At 45.3% G+C, this 19,709-nt stretch overlaps 1 protein-coding gene across 1 annotated transcript in view; it reads right to left on the minus strand.

The window, feature by feature from the left end:
• IL12RB2 (interleukin 12 receptor subunit beta 2) overlaps positions 1–19,709 on the minus strand; it is a 116,577-nt gene that overhangs the window by 15,322 nt on the left and 81,546 nt on the right. The window contains exons 11-14 of the mRNA XM_004699614.2: positions 11,848–12,048; positions 8,630–8,728; positions 8,386–8,544; positions 772–909 (exon numbers count right to left, since the gene is read on the minus strand). Of these exons, the coding sequence (XP_004699671.1) occupies positions 772–909; positions 8,386–8,544; positions 8,630–8,728; positions 11,848–12,048 (597 nt within the window). The remainder of the gene's footprint in view (positions 1–771; positions 910–8,385; positions 8,545–8,629; positions 8,729–11,847; positions 12,049–19,709) is intronic.

Raw genomic sequence — 19,709 nt, forward strand, 5'->3', positions numbered from 1 at the left:
GCTTTGCCAAAGAGAAGAGCGCTACCTTGACTGGAGGACGGGAGTCCATGCTAGCTGGCTCACTCCGTCCTGTCCTCAAAGCTCGTTGAGTTTACCTAACAAATTGAGTGATTCACAGTGGTACCTCTCACCACCTCTATGACCTCAGGTAATCTTTCTGTACCTTGGCTTCCTCAGTGGTCAAGAAGCATAATTATCCCTCCTTCTTTTATTCATTTCATGCCCAGTGTCGGTCACCTGGGCCAGAGACTGTGCATGGCGGTTGTAAGGATGAGATGATCAATGGTGTGCAGCAAGCTGAGCACAAGGACCGGCACATAATCAGGAGCCCAGGTGCCCTTGCTGTGTGGTTACAGCTGGTGTTATCCTCGTCATTCACTGGACAGAGATTTAAGAGGCTGTGCTGGGCCCTATTCTCCGCCTTGGAGGTCAAGGGAAAGAAGTACCAGTCCCTTCCCTGCTGGTGGTTAGGACTGGGGGTGCAGTGCATCTTAAGTTCTGTAGTGGGGGATGAAAAGAGTATAGAGGTGCGTCTGGGAGGTCTTTCTGAGATGGAAATATCCCCGCGGAGTCTGGAAACCTAAGTCGACCCTGTTTGCAGGCAGACCATTAAGGGTTAGAGCGCGCCAGAGAGGGAGAACACACGTGCAGCAGCGTGTAGCTGCAAGAAAGTCATTAGTGAATGAAAGGCTGAACATCCGCAAGCCAAAGACAGTGGGAGGATGCATTCTGCATCGGGGTGGGCTTGCTATCTCTGAAGTGGTCTCTTACCTTGCAAGTACAATTCCCACTCATTTCCTCCGGGGCTCTCACCCGCAGCTGTCAGCGCTGTCATCCACAGGACGTAGGCCACTCTGGGCTGCAGGCTGTTTATTGCGTGTGAGTTTTGGGAAACCTCGTAGGGAATTTCTGGAAGGGAGGGGAACGGTAAAGGAAGGAATGGCACAGATGAAAAGGATTGCTAGAATGTGGGCGTTTACTCATTTACATCTTTAATATTTTATTTAATGTCAAAGGCAAAACAAAACAAAAGTCCCACCCCCAGCACAACACTGCTGTTCTCAAACAGTTCTGATTCCCTAGTCCTTAAAACCCGAATAAGCCTTAGACGTTCTTTATGGAGGCGCTACTCCATAGTACATCAGATAAACACCTTTCCTCTGGGAACATCTTTTGAGAAGAAGCCTGGCGGAGTGATGGTTCAAAGCCCGTGACTGTTAACTGAAACATGAGTGGGGCAAACCCACAGCCAGTCCTTGGGACATAGTCGGCTTCCGTAAAGATTTACAGTCTTGGGGACCCGACAGGGCAGTTCTACTCTTTCCTAGAGGTTCACCATGAGTTGGAATCAAACGACAGCCACAAATTTAGTGGTGTTAAAATCTTTTGATTTAAAAAAAAAATGTAACATCTTGCAATTTGAAATTATTGAGCTGCAGTAAACTTTTATTTCCTATGACTGTGATTTTTCATGCATTTACTAGCTATATTTGAAATTCTTAGGTGTGTGTGTGGGGATGACATGTACAAACTATTTTCAAAGCAATAGCATCTTGAAGAAAACAAAGTTTAGCAATTAATGAACTAGACATTGAAGTCACCTTGATTCATTCTGATTTTGCACCCTTTGGGGGCAGGGGATCAACTCAGGGTAGTGAGTATAGGGGCGAAATCATATGGTGGATCTTCTTCAATCGGTGTGAAAACACATGGCCGAAGCATGCGTTTAGTACATAAGCAATCTCTCCTCCCGGAGTGACATCTCAAACGCCAAGCTCAAGCTCCCTGACGCCAAGTCGATTCCAACTCCTAGGGGCAGAGGAGGGTTACTCCTTCGGGTTTCTGAGGCTGGAAGTCTTCACGGGAACAGCCAGTCTCAAGTTTGAACTGTGGATGTAGTTAGCTTCCCAGGGCATAGCCACCAGGGCTCCTTTAAGGACAGTGAAGTCCAGCCCAAAGCTGGACTGGCTTCAGCAGACTGGCTCTTGAGCGGGACAGGAAAAGTGGAAATAGAGCGCCGCATTTGGTGCCTGAATCATATGCCTGCTCACAAACTCAGGGGCAGGCAGGTGGTGAATTTATTTCAGCATTCACAAAAATGTATTGAACCTCTCCTTGAAGCAAAGCACTGACTATTCAGAAGTTCAGAATCTGCCTCACGGGGTTCATGGATCTAGGGCATCTCATAGTGTCCTGCGGATGCCGGCCAAGAACAACTCTTTATTCTGCAAGCGAGAGACAGGAGACAATGGTGTTTGTGACCACCAAAGTGCTTCAAAAATCCTGCAGAAACCAAGCCACTTGTACCCTAAACTACAGTATATGACAAGAACAAGTTTTACAATGATACTTTAAAAAAGGGGTGGGGGTTGGGTGGGTCAGGCTTTGCAACTATCATAGGGAATTACGTGTATCTACATTTCTTCAAATCACCTCTGTCTACAAACCTTCCTCCCTGAAGCCTCTGAGCACCCTTGTTTATCTCAGTTGGGGAATGCTTCCACACCTGGCCTTCCCAGACCATCCCTCCCTGAGGCCTCATGGCTGTCAGGCGCTTCTAGTCTGGTGACATCTTACTAGGCCTTGCTTATCACCTTCAGGAGATAGAACAACCCTACTGACTGAGCTAAAAAGGGATTTTTACTTCAGGGGAGGGGCTGTTACATTTTGGACTCTTAACAAACTAAATCTGAAATCATGGTGTATTTCCCGAATTTTGATTACCAGCAGGCTAGCTCTTCCAACCCCTCCATCACTGTCCCTGCTTTCTCTCTGGTAAGGGACAAGATGGAGCCCATGCAGATGATCCCCACTTTATCTGGAGGGGCCGAGGCCTGAGCAGATCATTCAACAGCTGCGAGCACAGAGGGTTGTTTTTGTTTTTTGTTTTTTTTTTTACATTTTGCATCCTACTGAGCAGAACACCTTGTGGAAAATCCCCAAGCCGACTCTAGCCTGATGAAATTGCTTCGACAAACGTAAATTATATGATTGAGCTAAAATAAATGTTTGTTTAAAAGCCTTTATTTCCTAAGGCAGGGGATTAAAGAAATTAATTTCAGAGAGGCTGTTGGCTCATCTTGCTGCCAGAGAGCCTTGGTGAGGGCCAGGGAGTCAACAGCACTGCTGCATCGGGCGTCCTTAGTTTGCATGAATGATAGGACGGTGGAGCAGGACAGGAAAAGTTTACGCACGCAGGCACGCACGCATGCCAGGAGAAGCACTGAGGAGGCTGATGGTGTCGTTTTGACTGGCTACAGAGGGCGAGCTGAGTAATGAGAGAAAGAAGTTAGGCAGGAAAAACTGCCCCACCAGTCTGAGGAGGGCCATCCAATCCTCTGTCTGAAACTCTGAAAGGTTAGGCTGCATAGGCTCAGGGTGGCTGAATGGCCAAGGTGCCAGTTTATGAGTGCTAGTGGTATGAGGAAAGATAGCTGTATTATTACTGGAAATGGGTTTTTAACTTAACAATCTCCACTGGCTCAGCAAAGTATGGGAGCAGTCCTCAAAATTACCTGGAAATGGAAAACCAGTTGCCTGGTGCATCGAGACTGACTCATGGTGACCCCAAGCATGTCAGAGGAGACTGCTCCCGAGAGTGCTCAATGGCAAAGTTTTCAGGAATTAGATCGCCAAGGCTTTCTTCCCTCAGGACCCTGGGTGTATTTGAACCTTAGCCTTTCAGTTAGCAGCAGAGCAGGGCCACTCAGGAAGGGGACCGTGTTCATGCATTTTTTATTCAACAAAAACAGAATTGATTGCGTGCCCACTTTGTGCCTGGCCTGTTATAGGTACAGGGAAGACAGTGGTAAGCCAAAAAAAAAAAAAAGGAATTTTTTTAGGCCTGGCCTGGCTTCTGCCCTCATGATGATTGCAGTCTGATAGAGAAGACAACCAAGGAAAGCGGGGTTGGGGGCGGGGGGTGGGGGGGTTGGGGGTGGTGCAGGGGTAGGCAGCTGGAGGCTGCAGTGGGAGGTGGTAGCTGTGGGCGGAGTGTGCCCTGAGGAGGAGGAGGAGAAGCGGGTGAGGGGCCGCACAGGCCCCGCTCCGCACCACCTTGGCTCCTAGTCGCCCCCAACCCCGACTGTCCCCCACCCCGCTGGGCCCTGGGCGCATGAAAGAGCCTCATCTTTCCGGCCCTGGCCTCCTCTCTGTGTCCCCAACGCCTTCCTGGTGTCTCCTGGCCAGGCCTGTTCCTGCAGCCTCTGGCCCTTCCCGGTACCCCTAGGACCTCCTTCGGACTTCCAGGACCCTCCCTGAACCCTGGGCCCCTCCTCTGAGTCCTGGGGCCCCTTCTCAGACCTCCACATACATCCCCTGGCCCCTGCTTTGGCCTCCAGCCGCTTTGTAGGAGGGCGCTTCCAAAAGTTCCAGGAAATATTCCGTTCCACTGGCCCACAAACTTTTGGAAGCCCCGCAAATCCAAGCAGAGTGGCCCCTGGATCCTTCCCTCTGGTGGATCTTTCCAGAACTCTCCCTGGAACCCCATGCTCTGTAGGCCTCTGGCTGGACCTCCAGGCCCCCTCTGTCCACACCCCCCCCACCACCACACACACACACCCTGGGCCCTCCGGCCTGTCCTGGGAAATCACTGACCGCCCAGGGCCCTCCTTGCATCCCAGGCCTCCCCTCGGCCTCCCTCCCTGAGCTCCTGGGCCCTCTCTGCCTCCCTCTGACCCAGTCCCTTCCCTGGACGCTCTGAAGCTCTCCCCTGTCTCCACCTTCAGCTTCTCTTAGCCGCCAGGCCTGCTCAGCACCCCTAGGCTCCTCTGTATCCACAGACTCTCTGGCCCTCTCCAGACCACACCCCCAGTCTTTCAGCCCACGTGACTCCTATTCTTGTCCCAGCCCCTGCCCCCGGAGCCTCCCAGTCCTTAAAAAAAGAAGAAGAAGCAGCAGCCAACCAAGTAGGAAGGAAGTCGAATGTGTGCTCCAGTAGAGAAGGGTGGCGTGTGCTTGGTGCACAAGACACTAACCACGGATGTCTAGAGGAATGCCTGTCCACCAGACTCCCCTGTGGACCTGTAACATGTTATTCCACATCGAGTTGAGGCTAACTTCCGGAGAGCCCATGTGTGCAGAGTAGACCTTCTCTAAAGAGGTTGCAAAGCTGTGACCCTTTGGAAGCACATCATCATCAGCCCTGTCTTCCTAGGGGAGTCTGGATGGGTTCAAACCATCTATCTGTGGCTGGTCATCAACTGCTTAACTGTTTGGGCCACCCGGGGACAATCTTGGATGTCTGGCTCCCCCCAAATGTTACACTTCTTTCTTGACCAGATGAGGCCGCCGGCTTGTCCATGTCCACGGACTAGTGCGATGGGGCCCTGCCTGCTCGGAGCTTCTTTCTCCTGTCTCTCCAGGTGTCTTTCTCTCACTGTCCCTGCCACTCCCTAGACACGGCCTGCAGACTCATCGGTGACTCCCGGCTGCCCAATGCCATGGGCAGTCATGATTATAGCAGTCCATGATTATAGCAGGTGCACCGTGTCTATGTATTTTCCAGGTCCGTCACTTAGACTGGGAGCTCTCTGCAAGGGATGGGTCTTTACTAGTAAGTGCTAGCTGAATTAAACAAAAACGTAGCCTAACTTGGTTTGACGCTCTCAACTTGCATGCCCCACCTCCTTTTAAGCTATTGGAAAGAGCCTTACAGGTTTTCATTCGTTGGATTTGGGGCAAAATGAGGCTGGTATTGTACTCAACATCAGAAAAACTGCTTCAAGAACCAGCTGATCGTGTTGATCATTCTGGCTGTAAATAAGCATCTCTGTTTATATACTGCCAAAATGGAAAAGGAAAAAAAAGGAGGGAGGTGGGGTGGAGTGGGCAGTGGCAAATTTCCCGCAAAGAATACCAAATGGACCAAGAGGAAGCCAAATTCACTCATCTCCTCTTGGAGTACATTTCAGAACTAACATAACCAGGCATGCCCCGTGGGAAGCAGTTCTGTTCAGTGTTATATAACCTGTTCATCTATGGGGTCTAATCAAACACAGGATCATAAGCCTTTAAATGGGATACTTCAGAACTGTTAAAAAAAAAGAATAAGGCAGATCCATTTTGAAAGATGTGTAAATATCTTTAGTATGTATTGCTCGTGGACAAAAGGTACTGCTCAGAATATAAAATAAGAACCCAAATACCTGCTTATATTTTTTCTTCTTCAAGCAGAATTGCTAATAGTGGTTATCTGTTAGAGGGAAATGGGCCTAAGTGTAGTCAAAGGAAGACTTTTCATTATGCAACTTTCTGAATTATTTAAAGGTTTTCACCATCTGAAAATATTATTTATATGAATTTCTCAGGTAAAAATCTCTCCAACAGCCAGCTTTCTGCGTCTAGTTCTCAGAGTGGCTTTGCTATATATGCTTGTATATTATAATTCCCCTAAAGGATGATACTATTATTTCTTGTAGAATACATGCCCTGGAATAGCATGCCAGTGTGTATCTAGTAAAGAGAAGGTTAAACTTGAGTGCAGGTGGACGAAAGCTCTGAATTACACAAAGATGGAATATCCTACTTGGCTAGGGCTTGGAGCTGTTGTGTGAATGAGGGAATCCATGAACATATCTGAGATCAAGCTCCAGCCAGAGTTAACTTCAAATGCTTTAGTCTTAGGCATAGAATAATTAGGGTCATAAGGGGTTACTTACGTTGTGTTGTATTTTATCACTTTTAGGGAGAAAATAATATGCTATGATGATAGGTTTTGTATTCAATTGGCTGGGCTAGGATTCTTAGGGGTTTGGCTTTTAAGACTTTACTAAATCCTCATTACGTAATCTAACACAATGTGATCACCTCCATAGTGGGATCTCCTATAAGCAGTCAATTAGTTTTAAGAAAATCAGTATGGGATGCAACTCGATTACAGTTCTGATGCAATCAATTGGAAAGAAGTTTTCTCCAAGCGAGATCTGCTGCCAGTATAAGGGGATGCTGTGGGAAAGTTTGCTTTGCTTTTTGTTGGGTTTGGATTCTGTAACTACCTCACTGACCTCTGGTTTGTTGAACTTGAGCCAACAGCCTGCCATATTGCCTGCCAATCCTGGGAGTAGCCAGTGACCTGTCATCTGACCCTCAGACCTAAGATTTATTTGCCTCTGCAGTCACAAGCCTGACCTGTTGACCTTGGAGTCAGCTGCCTTTGTAGCCACAAGCCTATGATCTTTCTGCTGGTCTTAGGCCCCACAACCCCACAGCTATGCAAGTCAGGAGAAGCCTCCAGCCTAATATCTGACCCATTAACTTGGAACCTGCCTGGGCTTGGGCTTGCCTGGTGTTATAACAGTGTGACATATATAATTTTCTCTTCATGTATAAACTTATAAATTCATGAATAAGTGCATAAATTTAAATCAATATAAATTTCTCTTCATTGGCTTTGCTTCTCTAGAGAAGCTGACACTTACAAATGTGGAGAATTAAAAGCTCCCCAAATATTAAGGTGACCAGACGTCCCGCTTTTGGTGGGACAGTCCTGATTTTTAACAATTTTTCCCGCATCCCGCAGGGTTTTTAAAAAGTCCCGATTTTTGGAAAGAATGCACGACAAGCTAGGGTATACGGTTTTCGGCTGCCATGTGGCTATTTCGCCAGGATATGAGTTTTATCAATGGTGTCCCACTTTTGTCCCGCTTTACCAATGTTAAAATCTGGTCGCCTTACCAAATATATTACTTTTGAATCAGCATGCTCTATATAGCATTGAAGTGATTTTTGAAACACTGTCCCGCTGTCTCTTTTATATTGTCTCCCTATTGAACTAAGCAACTAGAGAGCCTAGTCAATGCTTTTCACTTCAGTATCCTTAGCAATTTGTTTAGTGCGTAACATATCCAGTAACTGTGTGTGTGTGTGTGTGTGTGTGTGTGTGTGTGTGTGTGTGTGTGTGTTAGCTGCAATTTGGTTGGTATGCTGCCTGGTCCTGTGTTGTCCCCATGATCAGTTGTGGATTGGACTGTTATAATCTATGGGATTTTTGTGGGCTGGTTTTTCAGAAGTAGATCTCTGAAAGCTTTCCCTTCCTAGTCCATTTTATCATGGAAGCTCTGCGGAAACCAGTTCAACAACATAGCAGCAAGCAAGCCCCCGTGAAAGATGAGTGATGTCTGTTCACGGGGTACATTAGCTGGGAATAGAACACAGGTCTGACTGTGTGTGTGTGTGTGTGTGTGTGTGTGTGTGTGTGTGTGTCTAGCTGTCTTTTATATTCATATTCTTCACTCATTTAGTTCTACAACATCTGCGAGAGTGCCCACTAAGCACCAGGCATGGTGCTAGCACCTGTAAGTACATGTGCACAGGCACATGCCTATCTATATGTTCCCCTGGCATCTAAGCATGAAGGCTTCCACTGAACTTGGTTCTCACACATACCACAGAGCTGAGGCTGGGAATCTGAGTCCTGTTTCTTCCAGTAGATCCTGTAAGACCGGATGCAGCCCATTTGTTCCTTGACTGGAATTCTGTTCCATGAAATCAAAACAATTCCCTTTTGCTCTGTGATGCCATTAATATGAGGGCCGCTCCACGGTGCTGTCAAGTAGAACAGAGAAGCTTTTTCATCATTCTCCTATCAAAATCACAAAAGCAAAATGTGGCAAAAGGACCCAGGACTCACCTTTGTGCTTGGAGTCACCCCAAACAGTGCTGCAGCCTGCCTGGTCTCCTGACAGTGCACACACTCGAATTTCATAACAGATGTAGTGCTTGATGTTCTCTGCAAGAAAGGAGACTTATCATTATAACAGATGTGGCATAAGGAACTGTAGGTACTATATATAATTCAAAATATCCAACAAAGCCAAGTCCTCATGTAGTTTATAGTACGCATTGCTCATTTCTGTGGTGTCTCAGGGTTTACCAAGTACCTTTCTGAAAACAGTTTCTTCTGATTTGAGGGGCAGAACATCCCTGAAGGAAAACTGGTTTGATTGCAACAATTCCAGGATCAGAGATCATAAGACTTGAGAGGAGATTGCTTGTTCTACAAGACACCATTAAGACTAAGAAAGGTCTTTCTCAAGTGATCTAAAATCTGCCATCTTAAAATTACCATGCCAGAGTCTCAGTTTTCCTCTCCAGAGCAACAAAGGACTCGTGGTCTCTTATATGCACCAGTCAAAGCTAGCAACAACCATCAAGCATCCCCGTCTCCATCCAGAATTCTCTCACATTTCTAGAATTCTCTTACACACAGTTCAATGGACTTTAGATAATAAGTTCCCTCATTGTCGTATTTGCCTTCTCTGTATCCATGCTAGGTCATCTAAGTCAGGACTCTCCTTAAGTGTAGTGATTAAAACTAGAACAAGCACACTCAGCTGCTGTGGGTGGGAATGTGAAATGATATAGCCACCTTGGGAAACAGCTTGTTGGCTCTTCAAAAAGCTGAACATAGCACTACCATGTGATTCATCAATCTTCGTCCTAGGTATGTATGTATATATGTATATACCTATGCGTTAGGCCAGGTTGACTACTTAACTAGAGAAACAATCCAGTGACACTCATGTATGTATAAGAAAGGGCTTTATGCCAAGAAGTAATTATATATCAAGAAAACATCTCAGCTTAGTCCAACTCAAGTCTGTAAGTCCAATACTAGTCCACAGCCACAAGCAATGATATAGGATGCAGAAGATCACAGGCGTGTAGGTGCAGAGTGTAGATCCAAGGCGGGTGGAAACATGACAGCTAGCAAGCAGGAAAGTGACAGGGGAGAGAGAGTTCCTAGGGTCCTCTTTATAAGACTACATCCCAAGGGGACAGCACCAGGCTGTGACCTGATGACAGATTGTATACCTCCTTATGCTTTTTTATATCCTCAAGTTAACGTACAATTATTGAACTGCCACACCCCTGAAGAGGTGAAGACAGGGACGCAAACAGAAACACGCACGAGTGCTCACTGCAGCACTTTTCACGACTGCAGAAGGGCGGGGAGAGTGGAAATGGCCATCCACAGGAGGACGGCTAAGCAGTAAGGGGTATATGTACTACTCAGCCATAAGGAGAAATGAAGTCCTTAAGCATAGGTGAACCTGGGGAACACCTCTGCTGAGTGAAATTAGTCAGTAACGAATAGACAAATTTGCATGATTCCACTTGTATGAAATAAACAAATATAAAACTGAAGATGATTAGAGGCTATCGGGGTGGGAGCGAGTTCCTTGGTGGCCCACCCACATGATTAAACCCTAGCCTGCTGGCTGTGAGGGTTGGCAGTTTGAAGCCACCAGAAGAGCCTGGAATACTGGCTTCGAAAGGCTATAGCCTTGAAAACTCTTAGGAGCAGTTCTAATCTGTGCACACAGGGTTGCCATAAATTAGACCTGACGCAGTGGCAACCAATAAGAGCCGGGGTGGAAGGAATGGGGGAGGGAGCATTTTTTCCTTAGCCAGCATTGAGTTAATGGTGGTGGAATAGTTTGGAGGAGGGCAGGAAGGAGGATTGTACCACTTGAAGAATGTAATCAATGTCACTGAACTAACTGTACAAACAGCAACAGTTGAGAGCAGGTATGTTTTCTTACGCGTGTTTTCATCACAACTAAAGAAGACACACAGCCCACGAGACTCTGAGGAACCCAGCCTGCAAAAGAGGGGGGTGCTGTATTATTTGATTTGGGCAAGTTTTGACTACCTAAGCAGGCCGTGCACAGTCTCCAGGACGCTTGTAATAATTGTGGTGTTATAACGAAAAACTATGAGACTTAGAATTTTAAAACCTATGGAACTGTAAGCACTATTACATATAATAATACCTAACTACATCGAGCATTGAAATGTGTCAAATACTGTTCAAAACGTCTTCTATGGGCTAATTATTTTAGTGTTCACAATAACCCGGTAAGGTCAGTCATGTAACTAGCTCCATCTTACTGATCAGGAAACCGAGGCACAAAGATGTCATTTAACCTACATCATGCAACTAGTAAGTGGCAGAACTTAGACTCAAACCAGGAAACCTCGCTCCAGAATCAGGACTTTTGACCATTATAGAGAACTGCCTCTTGCTTAAAATTGACATTAATACTCAATCCTTTTCAGATATTCTCAACTACTTTCACTTGGTTTTAACAATGAACAGACAAGGAAACTGAGGATCAGAACACTTAATCATTACAGAGATAATTCTGAATTTATCACATGAATAAGCAGTAGATTTGGGGATTGAAATTTAGAGATTGTGGTTTTTTTCATGATTGTTTTGAGAAAGGAATGAGCTCCCAAATGCCAAGGTATCTGTCCATCACGCTGACGGCTTACCCCTTAGCTCTCCAGCGATCACTCATTCGTTGTATAGGGGACTGCACTGTAGTTAGGAGCCCTGGTAGCATGGAGGTCATGCCCTGAGATCAGCAAGGTCAGAAGTTCGAAACTCGGTCACTCGAGGATATCTACGCCTGAAGAGTTACCGTCTCAGAAATGATGACTCAGCATCGCGTCAATGGCAGTGAGTTTGGGGTGAGCGCTGTAGTAGCTGTTGGGTGTTGGGTGCTACGGAATTGATTCCGGTTCATAGACCCCCAAGTGCGGGGAGAATTGCTCCAGGGGGCTCTCTCGGCCGGGCTCCTCACAGAGGCAGGTCGCCAGGCCTTTCTCCTGCGCATTCTCCTGCACACGGGCATTTTCACCACCAGCCTTTGGGTCGGCAGCTGGGTGCTGATGGGAACTCCTCCTGGGCTCCGCGGGCCTCGACTTAAACATTCCTCATCCTAAGGGCCGTGTTGGACCCCAGCTGACCCTCTATGACTGCAGTGGTTGAACTGCTCCCTCTTAGCCTGGAGCCCCCTCAGTAAGACTCCAAAAGGGGGGTGTGTGAAGCGTCAGTACCTGAAATCAAAGCCGCTGTGTTGTAGGCGGGGCTCCTCAGCCAGTCCAGCTGGGGCTGTGTGCCACGCGCGGGATGAAGGTCCCGCCATGCCACCACGTACTCCTGGACAGCAGCCCCTGGGCTCCCGGGGGGCTCCCAAGTCACCACCATGCTGTTCTCGCCCTCGGAGTGCACGGAGACCCGGCGAGGAGCCAGCGACTCTTTATGGGGAAAGGAAGGACAAAATTGTAGGGGATAAAGATATACACAAAACAACTCATCTCCCCCCGCCCCCCGCAAAACCCAAAACCACCGGAAACTTTTTTTCTCCGTTTTTGCTAAGGGCTTCAGGTTCACGCATTTAAATTCATCCTACTTCTCAGCTCCTGGCAAGTTAGCAGCATCAACTTGTATAAGAATCCCATGGAATGATATCTAAAAATGATTTTCCCCTTCATCATCCATTCCTCGCTCCAGTCCTGTGTTTCCATTTGCACCTGCTCTAGAGAATGTAATATACATCCTTCGAATCCATCCTCCAGCAGAGTCCAGGAGGTGGAGTGAGCTACTTGTTGGATTGCTCACCACAAGGTCAGTGGTTCAAAACCAGTAGCTGCTCCCTGAGAGGAAAGAGGAGGCTGACTGCCTCTTTAAAGATTTTTAAACCCAGAAGGTTTAAAACTACTCAGAAACCCAAAGGAGCAGTTCTCGTCTGCCATATAGGATCTCTATGGGTTAAAATGGACTTGACAGAACAGAGTTGTAAATCCATCTTCTATTGTTTATTTCACCAGAATAAACAAAAGCAGTTGTAGCAGCAGTGATACCGACTCATAGCGGCCCTACATGTGTCAGAGGGTAGGCATGCCCCATTGGGTTTGCAATGGCTAGTTTGGGGGCTTTAGGTTGCCTGACTTTTCTTGCAAGGCATCCTTGGGTGAACAAGAATTTGAACTTTTCAGTTGCTACCAATCACATTCACTACTTGTACCACCCAGGGATATATATGTTATTATTGCTGTCGTTAGGTGTTGTCCAGTTGGTTCTGACTCGCAGTGACCCTGTGTACAACAGAACGAAGCACTGCCTAGTCCTGCATCGTACACACAATTGTTCTCGTGTCTGAGACTATTGTTGGAGCCATGGTGTCACCTCATCTTGGGGATGGCCTTCCTGGTTTTCGCTGGCCCTCGACTTAACCAAGCATGATGTCCTTCGACAGGGCCTGCTCTGTACTGATAACATGGCCAAAATTCACGAGACAAAGATTCACCATTTTTGCTTCTAAGGAGCATTCTGCCTGTACTTCTTCCAAGACAGAATGGTTTGTTCTTTTGGCAGTCCGTGGTACCTTCGATATTCTTCTCCAGCACCATAAGTCAAATGTTTCAATTCTTCCTCAGTCTTCCTCATTCAGTGTCCAACTTTCATGGCATATGAGGCGACTGAAAACACAAACCTAGTTAGACCGGAGATGTACACTGGTGCAGATAGGAACTGGCAACAAGGAATCCAGGACAGATGAACCCTTCAGGACCAGTGGTGAGAGTGGTGATACTGGGAGGTGGAGGGAAGCGGGGGTACAAAGGGGGATCTGATCACAAGGATTGACATATAACCTCCTCCCTGGGGGATGGACCACAGAAAAGTGGGTGAAGGGAGACATTGGGCAGTGTAAGATATGATAAAATAATAATAATTTATAAATTATCAAGGGTTCATGAGGGAGTGGGGAGCAGGGAGGGAGGGGAAAAAAAAGAAAAATGAGGAGCTGATTCCAAGAGCTCAAGCTGAAAGCAAATGTTTTGAGAATGATGAGGGCAATGAATGCGTAGGTGGCTTTACACAATTGATGGATGTATGGATTGTGATAAGAGTTGTATGAGCCCCCAATAAAATGATTTAAAAAAATGAAAATACCATAGCTTGGGTCAGGCACACCTTAGTCCTCAAAGTAGCATCCTTGCTTTTCCACATTTTAAAGAGGCCTTGTACAATAGATTTACCTAATGCAATGCATTCATTTGCTCTCTTGACTGCTGCTTCCAGGAGCATTGATTATGAATCCATTTATAAGTATCCTTGAAAATTAGTGTTGCTTCATGCTTGAGTTTTATTTTCAGGAGATGCACTGTGAAGTCAATATAATGCTTTTTTCAATTCCTTTTTTCACACAGCATTATGCTTCTGGGACACCCCCATCCTGCTGTTTTATCCATCCTGCTGTTTTATCCAGCTCACTTAATCAAGCCCCTATCTAAACCCTTTCTTTTCCCAATCTCCAAGTTGGAAGAGTCTCCAAGTTCATTCCAATTCCTTGCTAACACGTCTCACGTGTCTATGTGGGTCCATCAACACAGAACTGCTTACACTCAGAGTAGACACACACATATTATTTCATGAATTCCTGACAGATTGTTCTCTAACACAGCCCATCAGTGGACCATCCGACAAGAAAAATATGAGAGTTTCCATTTCCCCTTGGTATTTTTGAGTTCCTAATTTTCGCCAAACGGATACTTGTAAAACAGTTTCTAATTATGGTTTTATTTTCATTTTCTGGTTTTTGTTTTGTTTTTCATGAGGTTAAATTTTTCTTTACATATTACTAGCCTTTTGCCTTTCCCCTTCTGTCAAGTATCTAATCATAAATGAGGGCTTTACTTATTTTTTTTCTGTTGAATTTTCTGTCTTCTCCCTGATTTGCAAAATTGCCTTTTGTTAAAAAAAAAAAAAAAAAAGACTTTTTAGTCTAGGTATTAATCACATTTCAGTTTTCAACCCTAAAAATATTTTGCCTCAGCCAGCCAGATCTCTAAACCTTTCGGATGTGTTTTTTGCAGATAGGCAGTCATGTCAACATAAGTGTATTTGCGCATTTTGGGTCCCGTGTGTATGGAATCCCCTCCACTCCTGGTTTCACACAGCTACTCAGTCACATCCCCTCCCATCAGCATTTAATTTTGCTTTTTACATTTACGTTTTTCATCTAAATCCATCTCAAAGGTTTTCCCCAACTTTGTTTCACCCCTCTCCCACTTTGTTTTTTTAAATCAGGAGAAAGATGGCATTACTGTTAGGTGCTGTTGAATCAACTCTGATTCATAGCAACCTTATGTATAACAGAAAGCAACACTGCCCAGTCAGTCCAGTGTCATCTTCGCAATGTTTGAGCACATTGTCATGTTTGAGCACATTGTTGCGGTCACTGGGCCGACTCAGCTTGTTAAGAGTCTCCCTCTTTTTCAATGACCATCCACTTTACCAAGCATGATGTCCTTTCCTGGGATTGCTCTCTCTGGACTCACAGCAACCCTATCGGGCAGGGCAGAACTGCCTTGGTAGATTTCTGTAATGGTAACTCTTTAGAGGAGAGAAAGGCTCATCCTTCTCCAGTTGATTGACTGGTGGTTTGGAAGGGCTGACTTTGTAGCTAGCAGCCCAACTCAGAACCTGCCATGCCACCAGAGTCAGAAGAGACTCGGGGGAAGTGAGTTTGGGCTTTTGAGTTGGCCTCTCCCATAACATGTTAAAAGTCTGAAAATAAAGTCTTGTCATCCTGCCCCCAGGCACATCCTCTCTGTAGTTGTAAGGCAGATTTGCTCGTTGTTCTGGCAGCCATGGGACATTCAGTTCTCTTCGGTCACACTATAATTCAAATGAATCATTTCTTCTCTGGTATTCCTTATTCATTATCCAGTTTTCACATGCAAATATATGAGGCTATCGAAAATACCATGGCTGAGATCAGGTACCCCTTAGTCCTCCTCAAAGTAACATCATTGCTCTTCAACACTTTAAAGAAGTCTTGTGCAGCAGATTGACTCAATACAATACACCATTTGATTTCTTGGCTGCTGCTTCCATAAGTGTTGATTGTGGATCCAAACCAGATGAAATCCTTTGGTCGTTTCTCTATTTATCATGATGTTGTCTATTGGTCCAGTTGAGAGGGTTTTTGTTTTATTTGTGCTGAGGGGTAATAACTATCAAAGGTTGCAGTCTTGTCAGAAAGTGCTCAAGTTCTTTGCTTGCAGAAAGCAAAGTTGTGTCTGCATACCACAAGTTGTTAATGAGTCTTCCCCCAATCCTGGTGCTGTGTTTTTCATATAGACGGGCTTTTTGGATTATTTGCTCAACATTCAGATTGAATACGTATAGTGAAAGGCTACAACTCTGACACACCCCTGTCCTGATTTTAAACCATACAGCATCCCCTTGCTCTGTTCAAATGACTGCCTCTTGGTCTGGGTACAGGTGCTGTGTGAGTGCAATGAAGTGTTTTGGAATTCCCATTCCTGACAATGGTATTCACAGTTTGATATGATCCACACAGTTGAATCCCTTTGCCTAGTCAATAATATACTAGCAAACATTTCTTTCCTGGGATTAAGTGTCATTACTTTTTCATGAAGTGAACCAATTCCCCCGAACAATTTCTAAGTATCCCTCTAGTTTCTATGGATTGGTGACTCCTTTTCTATCATCTGCCAAGTCTCACACTCTCCTAGCACTGAGTCCTGGCTCTGCCTCTTCATCAGAAGGCGTTGGCCACTCATCGGGCTGGGTGATGTCTATTGGGATGGCAACATCTCTTTCTCTGTGGCTCTTCTTTTTTCAAAGTGGTATTAAATGTTCATGAGCTTTCATTCTTCCATATAATTTTTAGAATCAGTTCATTAGAGTCCCCAAGTATTCCAACTGATATTTTAATTGAAGTTAAATGAAATGAATAGTTTAATTTAGGGAGAGGTGATATTTTACTATGTTAAATGGCCCCACTAAAATGCTATTTGTTTGTTTGCATAATTATTCAGATCTCCACTTACACTTTTCTGTGGTGGTTAAAAAATTCCTATTTAATATTTACTTGCACTCTTTGTAAGGTAAACTCCTTAATTCCTAGCCACTTTCGTCTTCTTAGCTTGCTATCCAGATGGCATTTTATTTCCCGATGTTAAGAAAACAAAACTAAAAACCTATGGATGTTGATTTTCTTTCTGGTAAACCTGCTAGTTCTAATAATTTATTTCTTACATCACCTTCTTAATTTTTCTCTGGAAACAATCACACTAGCAGCAAACTAACATGTCCTCTCCGACCAATCGTCATAGTCAACTTCTTACTTCCTTTTTTGGTTTTTATCTTACTCCTAACTTTAAAGGGTATGTGCTTGTAGTGCTTTATTAATAAGAGTTTTGTTGCATGTGGGGGGGGGGGAGTCTTCCAAAAGTTCTTTTCTATTCCTAGTTTTCAAGGAATTTGAATTTTTATGACATGGTATACAACATTGCTAACTTCTCTTTCTATATCTGTTACATCTGTTAAGAAGACAGCCTTTTTTCCTTTTTAGTTTTAATATGATTAGCTGCATTGCGCAGCAAATAGGGGTCAGCCCTATTTGATCATTCTACATTAAATTTTTTATGATTTGTTAGTATTTTGGGGTCTTTTTTATTTTACCTCCATCACAAAACATTTAAATGATGTGGAATATGACCGATAATGCTGAGATGCTTTTCTTTTTATCTATGTGTGATACCGTTTATTTAACGAATCAGTTATGTAGCGGAAAGGTGACCTTCAGGAGCAGTTTCCTTTCAAAGTTTTAAGGTGAGTTCAGGGCATTAGACCTGGGGGTTCCTCCACTCTCAAGGAGCCCACTAAGTCTGGACTTGTAAAGAACCTGAGGTTTGTTTTATTTTTTCTCCTGTTCTAAATTTCAAATTAAGTCTTTAAAAATGCATTAATTTCCCCCCCCCATTGTTCAAGGTATTTCATCTTTTTGGGTGCTTTTGGACAAATGTGTCCCTGACTCTCACATTTATTAATTCAATCTTCAGATGAGCCCTTTCTGCGTGTTAATCCTTTGGTGGAATTCTTTATTTCAACAACAGACTTCTAGTACGGAATCCACGCGTGGCTGCCTCGTGGCCATTTGCCTCGGACATTGGGTGGGCCTTATCCTTCTAAGGTTACCTACTATGTTTATCCCAAACGCCTGTTTCCAGGGGTGCAGACTGCTCCATGAGTTGCCTTTCTTTCTCAGTACTTGAGCTCCTAATTTTCTCCCTTGGGATCACGTTTTATTTCCTTGGATTGATCAGCAACTTAAGCTTCTATTTTATTTTATGGCGGGAGGAGTGAAAGCTTAGTTGTGGCTCCTGTTCCTCTGGTAAGGTTAGAGGAAGAAAGAGGATGAATTTCCAGGGAGTAAAATCCGAGATACAGAGACTCTTAGCTGTCCCCAGGTGCCCAGTGTGCACACCTAGCACCCCTAGAGCCCAGCAGTTCCTCTGTGAAGGGCAGTCACCATGGGCGGTCAGACAGCTGTTTCTTTTCTGACTACCAGGTCCGTGGGGTGGGCAGCAGGAGGAAATGGTCATACCTGCTCATAGTCACTCTGCTCTCAGGGCCCCTCGGGAGCTGAATTCCAGGGCTTCCTTGAAGTCTCTTTTGCTTCCAGCCACAGCAGCTATGGTGACTTTCCTGCCCGCACAGTAGACACGGCTGGGCAATGATCATCCCAGGACAATGCCAACAACAGGAAGGAGCTTAACTAGAAAGTGTTCCCTCAATTCTCCAGGTACCGCAGCCAACGACAACATTCCCCAATACACAGAGGCTCAGTCAGTCACCTCCCTCCCCTGCGTCATCATCAGGGCTTTGGTGACAGCCTGTTGCCAGTCCCCATCGTGGCAGGATCTGGCATTTGCTAGCAGTGACTCTTGTTGAAGTCATTTGCATTGATATTTGATGCCCTGCTGACACCATGAGATTGTTTAGGGAAATCAGATTTATCCATTCAGAAAGTCTTTATTGGGCCAGGTGATGTAAGAGCCCTGGTAGTGTAGTGGGTTACATACAAGCCAAAAGGTCAGCAGTTCGAACTACCAGCCTCTCCCCATGGGAGAAAGATGAGGCTGTCAACTCCCCTAAAAATGTACATCCCACATGGAAGAAGCACGCCAACCCATGTGATCACAAGGTGTCTATGGGATCAGGTATAAGACATCAGAAGACCCAAAACAAACATCCATTTCGATGCGAACGAAGGGGGTCAGAATGGAGAGCCCATCTGTACACAGTTGATCATATCCTCACAGAAGGGTCACAAGGAAGGGATGAGCCAGCCAGGGTGCAGTATAGCACCGACAAAACACAATGTTCATCTAGTTCTTTAATGCTTCCTCCCCTCCCCCACACCCCCACTATCATGACCCCAGTTCTCCCTTACAAATCTGGTTAGACCAGAGCATGTACACTGGTACAGATGAAATCTCTTGACACACAGAATCCAAGACAGATAACCCCCTCAGGACCAATAATGAGAGTAGGGAAACCACGCATTGAAGAAGGAAGGTGGGGGAAGGAGGAAAAAGGGAGAGCCTACAGTGATAATGGACGTACACCACCACCCCACCACCCCGGCCCAGCAGAGGGACGAACAACAGAAACGTGGGTGAAGGGAGACAGCAATGGTGTAAAACATGAAAATAACAAGAATTTATAAATTACCAAGGGTTCACGAGGTGGGTAGGAGGAGAAAAGAGAGGAGCTGATCCCACGGGCTCAAGTAGAAAGAAAATGTATTGGAAATGCTGATGGCAACATATGTACAAATGTGTTTGATGCAATTGATGTATGGATTGTTATAAGAGCTGTAAGAGCCCCCAATAAAATGATTTATTAAAATTAAATTTTAGAAATGTACAGCCCCAGAAACCCAAAGGTACAATTCTACTCTGTCCTATGAGTTGGAATTGACCCATTTTAAGCCAGATGATGGGATAACATTGCCAAAGAATTTTCTAACCACTGCTCTAAGCCAGTCAACTTGGCCTTGCTCACAGCCTCAACCTCTGAGTCACCCCGTTTGCCA

Source organism: Echinops telfairi, unplaced genomic scaffold, assembly GCF_000313985.2.
Source record: "Echinops telfairi isolate 266 unplaced genomic scaffold, ASM31398v2 ScPeMD7_443;HRSCAF=831, whole genome shotgun sequence".
In the NCBI taxonomy this organism is placed as follows: domain Eukaryota; kingdom Metazoa; phylum Chordata; class Mammalia; order Afrosoricida; family Tenrecidae; genus Echinops; species Echinops telfairi.